This window comes from Pteronotus mesoamericanus, unplaced genomic scaffold (assembly GCF_021234165.1).
Source record: "Pteronotus mesoamericanus isolate MK-2021 breed Mesoamerican mustached bat unplaced genomic scaffold, CSHL_Meso_final contig_105, whole genome shotgun sequence".
Lineage (NCBI taxonomy): Eukaryota > Metazoa > Chordata > Mammalia > Chiroptera > Mormoopidae > Pteronotus > Pteronotus mesoamericanus.
Window position 1 is genome coordinate 10268344 of NW_026555006.1, and position 11355 is coordinate 10279698.

Here is an 11355-nt window from a genome sequence, read left to right on the forward strand (position 1 = left end):
GCCTCTTGTCCAATAATCTGACAACTATTGTTTCATATACTTTGTCCTATTTTTTAGTTGTTTACGGTACAATAGGAAATCTGATCATTGACAACCTATACTGGCTGGAAATGGAATTTCACTGCTTTTGTTTTTCTGTGGCTAAGAAGACTGTTTGGTCTTAATATAAGCAAACGTTTCTTAACTCTGTCATTAGGTAATGAAATTGTTTCACACATAAAACTTCTAGATTAAAGACAGATCTCTGTGTTTGGTATCACTTTAGAGGAATCTGTGAATAAAAAATCAACCTACTTTATTTCATTTTGGTAAGCCAAATCTTAGTGGTTATGCAATGTTTCCAGGAGGCTCAAAGTCACATATAACCCATACTTGCCACATATAACCCTGACCTGCAAATAAGAATTTGAAGTGTCACTGTAATGAAATTAAAATTGGAATCTCCCGCATCTAATTAGAATCTGCATGCTTTTGACAAGGAATTAATACCCCAGAGTGCATTGTATTAATACCATTCGGATATCATTCAAGACAAGAATGTCCAACTGAATGCTCAGCAACAGCAAATTTTTAGATGGTTGATACAGAAAAATAGCTCATTGTCCTGAAGCCACTGAACTTTAAAATTCTCATCTTACATTATTGTCAACCACAGAATTGGTGGCCAAGGCCTAGAAATTACATACACTTGTTATATAGGGAAATTGCAAAATGCTTTTGTACATCTACTTGGATTTACAAAACAAGTTTGCTGTATTAGCATTGTTAATATTATTATATGAATTTTCTATTTGAGGAAACCAAGATTGAGAGAGATATAAGTGACTCCCTCAATGTCATGTAGTTACTAAATCATAGAACTTAGTCTAGAAACCAGATGCTCAATAAATTACTTGTTGGATGAATTACTGGTCACTGCAGTTTCCTGCGTACTTAATATTTTCTTTGTGTTTGTGTGTGTGATTAGTTTATTGTTACCCTGTTTTACAGATGAGGAAACTAAGCCACCAACAGGTTATATGGTTCACCTAAAACCAGACATATCCAGGATTGGAACCCAGGCCTCCAGGCTCCAGGAGGGCTCACGGTTACCACAAGGCTAGAGCTCCCTATTTTCTGAGTCTAGCTGACAAACCAGTTCAATTCTCAAGTTGGTTTTGGGTGATACTTGGATTTAAACATGTCAGACTTTTAGGGATGTGATAGCATATGCTGTATGTTTAGCATAATGTTTAAGCATATAGACTTTGGAATAAAACAGGACTTATTCTGAGCACCAAATCTGGTGCCTGTGATCTGTGTGATCTCAGGAAGTTACTTAACCTTTCTATGCTCATTTACTTTGTATACTAAGTATGACCAGTGTTTTCTGCTTACCAGGATTCTGTGGAGATTACATGAGAAAATAAGCAGAAAATAAGAATAGTGTCCAGCTTCTAGTGGACATTGGGTTAATATCTGTTCAATGAAGAAAAGAAGAGAAGGAGGGAAGATGAAGAAAAAGAGAGGAGAAAGATAGAAGAAGAAAGGAAAGAAGTAGGAAGTGAAAACGAGAAAGAGGGAGAGAGGAAGGGAGACAGAATGGAAGGAAGGAAGGGAAGGAGGGAGGGAGGGAGGAGAAATGTCTAATTTAGTGTTTGGGCTAACTAGTAGCTACTATTATTATTTTGAGAGCAATTTCAGTATAATAGTTGCATCAAGCATATCTTTTTATTATGATCTGATGCTTTGTCATCATGGGGCTTTGCTGACTCAGAAGAGATTACTCCTCCCAGGGCTAGCCGATTCCTAGATATAGTAAAGGAATGGCTTGAAAGTGTACAAACCAATCACCTTCTTTACTGGGGCTCTCACACTTGGGTCACTGTTTCCCTGCCCTTGTCACCCCAAGGCAAAGTACCAGGTAAATTGGGACAGACCCTGTACCCCAGAGCCTAAATTATTCATTCTAGTCAATCCTAAACCTGGTTACCCTGCCTTGCACATTCCACAATGAAGGCGCGTGCCTGCATTTCCCCTGTATCCTCTCTTGCTTCCTGACAGACGTCACCCTGAGTGACATGTGTGGCGTGCTGGGCCCAGTCCTCTTGGGCACTATGAGTAATACACTATTTTTTCAACGGCAGTCATCTCCTGACCTGTTGGTCTGACCATACTTGAATAATAAAACCTAGACTTTAAAACAGTGACAAAGAGACAATTTTCATTCATCTGTGCGGAAGGGAGCAAACAACAAATCTGGGTTTGAGACTTGCAAATATTACTAGGTGTAGAGGAGCTGTGTCAGGGAAGCTTAACAGAGCAAAAAAAGATCAATATGAAACATAAAAAGTGGCTAAGACTTTGCCAGAAGATGAAGGAGTTGGGGAGAATTCTAGGCAGAAGAAAAGCTTTGTAAATAATGTGTGAGAAAGAGCATGGTGCTTTTTAGAAACTGTGTGTATTTTGACATTATTCACTCTACTATAGTTTTATACCCCTTTCCATGCTAGGCAGTAATTATGTGTTTATTAGAACTTCTCTCCAAGTCAGTGGCTTACTGAGGATTGGAACTGTTTCATTTTCCTATCATTACTGCCTAGCACATTGTTAAACAATAATACATCAATAACGATTGAATAAATGAATAAATGGATGAATGAGGAAGAGAATGAATGAGTTGAAGACACTGAAGAGTTGGAGTGTGTATGGACAGAGGTTAACAAAAAATAAGTTTTAGGAGGTAGAAATTAGTCACATTATGTCATTTTACTCCATAAATAAGAATTGATTTATCACCATGATTTGAGCATTTTGATATATTTTTTAAACATCAATATTAAAAGGTTATTCTAAAAACAGTTTATTTACTTCTGGCAATATTGAGTTTTGTGCAAGGCTAGAATGAGCAGCAGATTAGAAATAATACATCAGGGTTCCTAGAAGCAGATTGATTGATAGCTGCTAAGAACTGACTGTTGACAGTTGAGGAGGAGTAATATAAATATCTACCAGAAAATCCTGTCAATTTAGTGTTATTCAGGGTTATTATTAAAATCCTTTAAAGGATGAATATTATAATGATAACCCTTGTTCAATAAGAAAGCAATTATATGAAGTTTCTTCTGCTTAATAAGAGATTTTAAAAAATCAAATGTAAATAATCTTATTTAGAAAATGACATGTGAAATAAATATTCAGTTCCCCAAAATGCTCCTGGAAAGGAGATGCTCTCTCAACTTCCTTTCTTCCCATTTATGGCTTCATTTACATTTCATGCCATTACTGTACTTAAACTGTGTTTATGAAGTCACTAGTAACCTCCATGGTTTCATATTTAATGGGTAGTTGATATTTTCAGTCTTAATTTTACATGGTCTCTTCACAGTGTGAGACGTGGTTGGTCTCTTGGCTTTCTTGACGACTCCTCTGTCTCTTTTGATTATTTTTAGTCTCTTTTGTTGGCTTCTTTTAGTCTACTTGTTCCTTAACAATGAGTGCCTTCCTCAGCCTTCCCTTCTCACTTTTCATTATGTCCTTAGTAATCCTAACTACTCTCATGGCTTCAATTCTGTATTGAAGATTCTTAAATCATTATTGTTTCAATCTCTCAACCTAGATCAACATGTTCAAAACTGAACTCATCATCCCTTCTTATACTCCTTCAAACTTTTCTGTTTCCTATCTCAGAGAACAGTACCACCATCCACCAAGTTGCCAAAGCCAGAACCTTGGGAATAATTTTTAGTTCTTCCTATTTTGGGGTCCACATCCAATTAGTCATCAATTCCTGCTTTTGTACTTCTTTAATATCTCCATCCCTCATGTTACTGTCCTGGTTGAAACTTTCTTAATTTCTTGCTTCAATTACTGGGCCAGCCTTCTGAAGGGTCTCTCTGCCTCTGATTCTCCATATTCTGTTAGAGTGCTCTTTTTAAATTCTAAAGTTGATCATACCATTCACTTGTTTAATATCCTTTGACAATTCTTCTGTGCCTTCAGGATAAAATTCACACTCCATAGGAACATCATAGGTTAGCTCCTTCTTGTCATTCCAGAGTCACCTTGAGCAGCATCTCCCACCATCTCCATACTTTCACTATGTTCTGCCTCTACGGATGACTTCCAGGTCCCTGACTTAACCACACTTTCTTTCATTTCAGGGCAATTTCACATTGCTGCTTTTACCTAGAACACCTTTCTGATTCTTTCCTCTGCTCTTTTCTCTAGTTCTTTGACAAATTCACCTATCCTCTAAGATTCAGTATTTGCATTTTCTTCTATGCTAGGCTAGGTTGGTGTTTCTTGTCTGTGTTCAAAATTACTGGCTAGGTTGGTGTTTCTTGTCTGTGTTCAAAATTACTGCCATCACTTCATTTGTTATACAGAATTGTAACAACACGTTAAAACATCCCTTTCCCCTGAGCTCCTGGAATTGTAATAGTCTATTGTTCTCAGCCTTACCACAGTTCCCAGAACACAATGAGTGAACAACATGTTGAATGCAGGAATAGGATAAACATGCCATATTGATAAGAAAGATGGCTGTTGAACTGGAAAAAGGGAAGAGAAATAATTTTATAGTTTTAAGGCAGAGAATACTGATATAGAAACAACCAAACACAAAACAGGAGCTGACAAACTGCAGAAGACTCTTATAGTCCTGGTCACTAGGTAAACTGGTGTCATAGCTGGAGCTGTGGAATAAACTTCACATTCAGCAGCCCCAGGTTTCCTCAGTAATGGGACTCTCTGTTGATGATAAGGAGGAAGTTGCATGAAAATGAAGCAGAGTAATTAGAAGTTCAGCCACCTGTGTTCCAGCTAGTTCCTGCTGGGAGGAAGATCTAGGAATAGTTTGGGAGGTAGAGTGGAAAGTAATTGAGTTCAAGAGATGAAGAATGCAGATTATGTATAAAAACAGTTAAACTGAGCCTATGTGCTTGGGAGCTTCTTAGGTTCTACAGACCTATTGAATCTACTTGGTAATGGTCAGGAGGGGTTAATAAATGTATGTGGTTCCACGTTGCCTCAGCAATCCTTCCAGAAGCCATCATTGCATCAAAGGCATGCTAGAGGAACAGATGAGTGAGTTCCTAGAATGAGGATGACAGATATTTGATATGTTTTCATACTGTTCTTTTCCATTGATTTGAGTGACAAGGCCCGTAGATTATCCTTCCAGACTTCATTTATTTATCTGAGAAGCTATAGATCATTTGCAAACCCTTTGAAATGTTGGCTGTGAGGATGTGCCTCAGCCCCTCACTCCTGTCCAGCACAGGGTGCATAGATTTTACAAGAAACTCAAGGAGGTTTGTGGTTCTCTGCACTGCACCCCAAAGAGATTTAGTACTAGTCAAAAAGAAAGCCCCTTCTAACTCAGATGGCCCTGCCCAGTTGCTCTGTAGTCCTGTGTCCAAGAGCAAGGATGCTGGGCTGAAACTGCTGCTTCCTGTATCCAATGTCCCTTGGGCCTCAATTTGTCTCACGTTCTGGGGAAACAGAATTGTATTTTACATGCCTCCCAGAACTGTAATATACTTTGAGTGAGTTCCAGATGTCTTAAGAGATGCCAGATGGCTCACAAGAGGCAGACCAGCTTTAAGGAAAGTGTGTCCCATTTCCTTGGATACAAACCACAAATTTAAGCTTTCAGGGCCAGCAGTGGGGGGAGAAGGTCGAGGCCTGTGATAGCCAGTACTCAGATATCACACAGTGTGCTAAGTGCCTTCACACACTGATGTTGTTTAACAACAGAAAGGAGGCAGATATTTGGAGCCCAGTTTTTCTAGATGAAAAATCTGAGACTCAAAGAATTTAGGCAAATTGAGTTTGATTTTCAAGTCAGCTATGTTCCATTCTATAGGTATTATCTGAGAACATTTGGGCTTCACTGATGGTGCTATGTAGTTTCTATTAACAAACAATTGATGCTTCTTACTCTATTCCTGCTGATCAATCCTGAATATAAAAATGTCTATTTAGGATATGTGGAATCTCCTGTAGTGTTCTCTCTCTCTTTCCAGTAAAACATGCTTGCAGGTGTAATGTTCACTCACTCACACACACACACACACACACACACACACACAATCATTAACTTTGCCTTTGCATGCTTAGCTGATTGTATAAAAGAAAGCATAGAGAAAGCTACTTCTGTGCTAGAATAAGAATCCACTTTTAGCATATTGTGTCCTTGCTTCCTTAGTAAGCGTCACTTATTCTTTTAAATTCTCTGACTCGGAATTCTAACCCCTGTTAACCTAGAGGAAAGGTATTTTTCAATCTTTCCAATGGAGACTTGCTCCTCCTACTTCCCCATAATTTTCAATTCCTTCTACTCCTCTGGAATTTTAACCTTTGTGTCCTGAACTCAATGGAATCTTTGAGATATTGTCTGCCTAATGGAGTTCCATTTATGGCTCTTAATTTCCAGTTTGTTTCTGTACTTTGAATCCTCTCTCTGCCACTTGCTAGCTGAAGCCCTTAGGTGACTCAACTGGCCTCTCTAATGCTTGGTTTTTAAAATTTATTAAGTGGGTATTATAACAACTACTTAGATTTTGTAGTTTGTAAGTGTTAGATGAGATCATGTAAGTAAAGCATTTAGCACAGTGCTTGGCTCTCAGTGAGACCTCAGGAAAGCTTGGTGGTGATGAGTTGTTGTTAACAGAACTGTAGTATTAGTGGTAATTATTATTTTGCCTGTATCCTAGGTAGTCTCATGACTGGGGTTTACGGTTCTGGACCTCCTTCCATTAAACACATCAGCACTGTTAATTGATGCTCCAAAAAGAGGATGCCCAATGCAATTAGCAATATATCACACCAGTCCCTGCAGTTTGATGAACCTAAGGAATGGAATACCATGTACTGACCTCATGGAAACTGGTAGAAGATGTGAGAAATGAACATTTGGCCTTGGCAAAAATACTTGTTTTTCATTGTATAATATTATTTGGGTATTTTCATATTCTATAATGTTAACATAAAACATAGCTCAATATAAGTAATCCTTGGAGTAATTCTGCACATCTATCAATTCCTTTTCTATTTAGTTATTCTCCTCTCTGGCATAGAAAACAAACAAACAAACAAACAAACAAAAAACTGTGTAATATAACCCACAGGCAGAATACAGGTCATACTTTGGCTTCTTACTATAGACCCAATGCTCCAAGGTAGGCCTTTAGAGAGGAACAAATCTGAAGTCCAATTTTGGTCACCTTGAGTTGGAGCAAGTAGCCTGAGAGCAAGTGATCTTCTTTACGAAGACTCAGATGAAGGCTCTCTAGGTTGAGGTTGCCATTGGTTGTCCTCAGCACCATCCTTAAGATCTCCAACAGGCTCTTGTTCACTTCTGACTGTGAGCTGGAGTTGAGAGGCATTAGTGCTTGGAGAGGCAGGGAAAAGCCTGTGAAAAGATGATACACTCGAAGCTGTTGTGTCTTTTCATACTATATCTCTCACCTCCATTATACACCAGGGACCAGAGGATCCACCAAACATGGCCTTCTCAATCTTGGTATCCTGGTCATGGGACTGCATGTGGTGATTTCATAAATTCACTGAAATCTGTTCCATTCTAGTGAGCATGACACTAGAGGAACCAACCAATTTGACTGGAATATGGGTCAAAGTTTGTAATCTACTCTCTCTTTTTGAGAGGTTTAGAGAAAAAAAATTAGAAGTGTTCATAGTAGTTTACCTGCTTGATCTTATGGGTTTCTTTTTAAGCCTAGATAATCAAATTTCCAAACTGTCATTGTCACAAGCAAAGCAAAGCAGATCTTAAAGAGCCTATATAGGAAGAAATCTTGAAACAAGTGAACTTCCTGCATTATCCTTGACTCTGCTATTTGTATCTGGAAAACCCAGAAAAGTTTGGGTGTAATTATTTATTTACCAGGTGGCATGCAAATGCATGTAGTTAATCACATGGTTTAACTAACTGACTTTTGTTATTTTACCTAACAGGTGAAAAATAGCAGAGTGATAAACTGTCACTTATTTTATGAAACTAGTTTGAGATGTTTACTTATTTAATGCTCAAAAGTTTGTGTCCTTCCAGGTCTGGCCAAACTATTTTCTCTGCAGTGGAGCTTTTTCTAATTTCCATCACCTCAGCTTAAGTGTCACTTCCCTAGAGAGACATTCTCCGATGTCCCCCAACCCCTACTTATGTAAATTTGTTTACTTTCAGTGGTGTGCTGGTAAATCTTTAATGACCAGCTCCTCAAGGTGAAGCCCCAATTTGGAACATTACTGATTTTCATGGCGTGAATACTCCCATCATGGCTGATTTAAAGCTACCAATATGTTGTCACTGAGTGAAGAGTTGGGAACTGATGCACACAGTAGGCCCTCAGGGTGCTGCAGCACCTCCTGCTAGATAAACTGTTTTATAGTTCTTTGTTCTTTTCCTTACTAAGTCTCCCTCATGCTGCAGTCTCATCTTTTATTTTCTTAGTCATTGTTTCACGTCTGACTTCCTTAGCAGATTGCTCCGTAGATACAGGTTGAGTTTGTTTTGTTCCTTGCTATTCCTGGGAGATACTGTATAGTAACTGCAATTGATCATTTTTAGATCTATTTAACTTCCCTAAAGGCCATATTGTATTTTCTTTTCTCTGTAACTCTTCCTTGAGCTTTGGCACCAAACTACCTGAATTACTTAATAATAGCTAATATTTTCTAAAAGTTTGGTACAAGAAAGGAGAAGTGGCTATTTGTCTCTGTTTTGGTCACCTATCTCTGCACCCCCCTCTCCTTGTTCGGGGTGTTGCCCAGCTCAGGAGTCTGCCTCTCTCTCCAGCACAGGACAATGCCAGCTACTTGCTTTACCAGCCTCTCTTTGCTGCTTGGGATACATAACTCAGGCCTTGTCATTCAGATGTATCTGTCCCAAATTTGAATCAGAAGTTATTCTTTCTCTTTTCTTGTAACATCAGTTTCTGGAAGTAGGAATTCATGAGGCTCTGGCCCCCATCTCTGTACACCAATTACTGAATGGACAGGTGTTGTATGGAACCCATTTACTGCACCTGGTAGGGGTTCATAGACAACCTGCTGCAGGAGTTGATTTCATCTCCTCCAACTTAAGTGATGAGAGTTGTTGCCACTTCTGCTCCTGCGAGTGATGCTGGAGGCTTTTTAAACATCATAGAGCTGCCTCATTAAAGGCTCTACCTGACAGAACACAAGAAAGGACATTTTCCTGAGCAGCACATTAATTAACAAAGAGCCTGGATTCATTACAGGCCATTAGTCCTGCACTTCTACACACACACTGTCTGGTTTCTGTAAAGCAGCACCTTCTCTGTTGAGGTCAAACTGTCTCTTTATGCACCTTTTTTATAAGAGAGATATCCAGATGTCCCTGCACATGAAGTGATGCAAGCTTTTTGGATAATTGAAGGTGCCAATTACATACAATAAATATTTATTGAGCATCTCCCATGTGCCAGGATCTATGCTAGAACTGTGCTAGACACTGAGTTGGCCAGGACAGACATGATTCCTAACCTCAATGTCAAATAAGTAATTACAAGTACAATGTCTGTTATGAAGGGTAAAATCTGCGGGACCATACAGCAAGGAAACGTAACCTAGTCTAGGTAGGGCTCAGGAGAGGCTTCCTGTCTAGGACCCAAAAGATCCACATCTGCCCATGAGTGGCCATGTTTTCTGGTACATAGTCTCTTACCTCTTAGGGCTCAGATCTCACAATCCGTATTATATGAAGTGTGGTTGCTGATTATTAAAAATTTATAGGGCTCTATTGCTCTCAGTAGGACAGTTACCCCCAGAGTGATATTTGTCTGGCTTATCTGCATGGCGGTGTCCCTTTCTTTGGACTGTGAGCCCTTGAAGGAGTGACTGGGCCTTACCTGCCTCTGAATTCATTGTGCCCAGCAAAGTGTGCCTGGCAAAGAGCTGGTATTCAATGAACATTTGTTGAATGAAATATCAGAGTCAAAAAGAGCACACCGTAGGAAGGAATGAAGTCTAGCATTTGGCCCAGGGACATTTGTATAGAACACCCTACTTTTTTCTTAAAGTAAAGAGGTAAATTCCTATCCCATGGCTCTTAGTCAAGATGTCACATTATTTGTAGCTGAAAAGAATATCTTCTGGAAGGATAGTTGAAAAATAGTAACAGACACTTATATAGCATTTACTATGTACCAGGGACTGTTCTTAAGAACTTAGCATTAGTTAACTCAGTCACTGTTACAAATCTCTGGACTTAAGTGAACTCTATTATCATTCCCATTTTACAGTTAGGGAATGGAGGTGCAGAGAGGGTAAGCAACTAGCCCAAGGCTACAGAGCCACTTAGTGGCAGAGACAGGGATTGAGCCCAGGCTTCTGGAGATGGGGTTATGCACCTAACCACTGCACTGTGTCATTTTTCACGGAGAATGCAAAAACTATCATACTTCACTGTGTCTCATCTCTAATGATATCCTCACGTCTGATTTTAATTTTTAATCACTCATTTCCCTTGAGATTATGTGAAGGGATTATTGATTTCTGTACCTCAAACTTTTCTGTGCTGATACCTGTAGCCCAGGAGTCCACTGACTGAACTTATTTCTGGAATCACACTCTAGATGAGTTCTGCACTAGTACGCAATCATTTCTTATTTCATAAGGAGGCTTGTCATTCTTACATGGCATTCTCATAAAAAAGACACTGCTTGATATTAAGAAGCATATGCAATTGTTGCAAATGATTTGTTATGCCTACCTATGTACAATGCAGAGAGAGGAAACTATAAACATAAGCCAAGTGTTGATGAACAGCAAGTGTTTCTGCATAAGGTGAGCTTTTAGAGCGAATGGCCTTCAAGCCCTGCCAGCTCTGGGAGTCTCTGATATGCTTCCAGCAAGGAAGTACATTTTGCTGTGATGGTTACCACCCTCAGTTTTCCTCAGGTTGCTGCCCACAACTCTTTTGCTTTGCTGTGGATCATCTGAAGCTGCAACTTTTAAAAAGCAGAGTAGCTTTTCATAGTTCACCTGAAAATACAATATATAACAGAACATCCTCATTTAGTTTACATGGAAGGAAAAGAGGCCTGCTGAAATAAAATGTGTTTGAAATCTTTTACCATTAAAAGGATTTAAAGCGGCTTAAAAATATAATAATTATTAGTGCTTTTCACCAAATATTCCTATTATTGTCCCTGCTGGACAAATAGTAAAACTACTTCCTGGTTGCCTTGTGTTTGCGTAGGACCACATGACCAATTCTGGCCAAATGAGATATAAGCAGGTGGAACGTGTGCTACTCCTGGGCTGAAGGTTAAACTGCTGGCATGAGACCTTCCAGAGCTCTCTTTATTCCCTTCTGACATATGTCCAAAA

At 39.1% G+C, this 11355-nt stretch overlaps 1 protein-coding gene across 1 annotated transcript in view; it reads right to left on the reverse strand.

Moving 5' to 3' along the window:
* The window catches only part of CUNH1orf87 (chromosome unknown C1orf87 homolog), a 67630-nt gene that overhangs the window by 26387 nt on the left and 29888 nt on the right, over positions 1-11355 (reverse strand). The window contains 3 exon segments of the mRNA XM_054572550.1: positions 295-392; positions 7209-7396; positions 10908-11007. Of these exon segments, the coding sequence (XP_054428525.1) occupies positions 295-392; positions 7209-7396; positions 10908-11007 (386 nt within the window).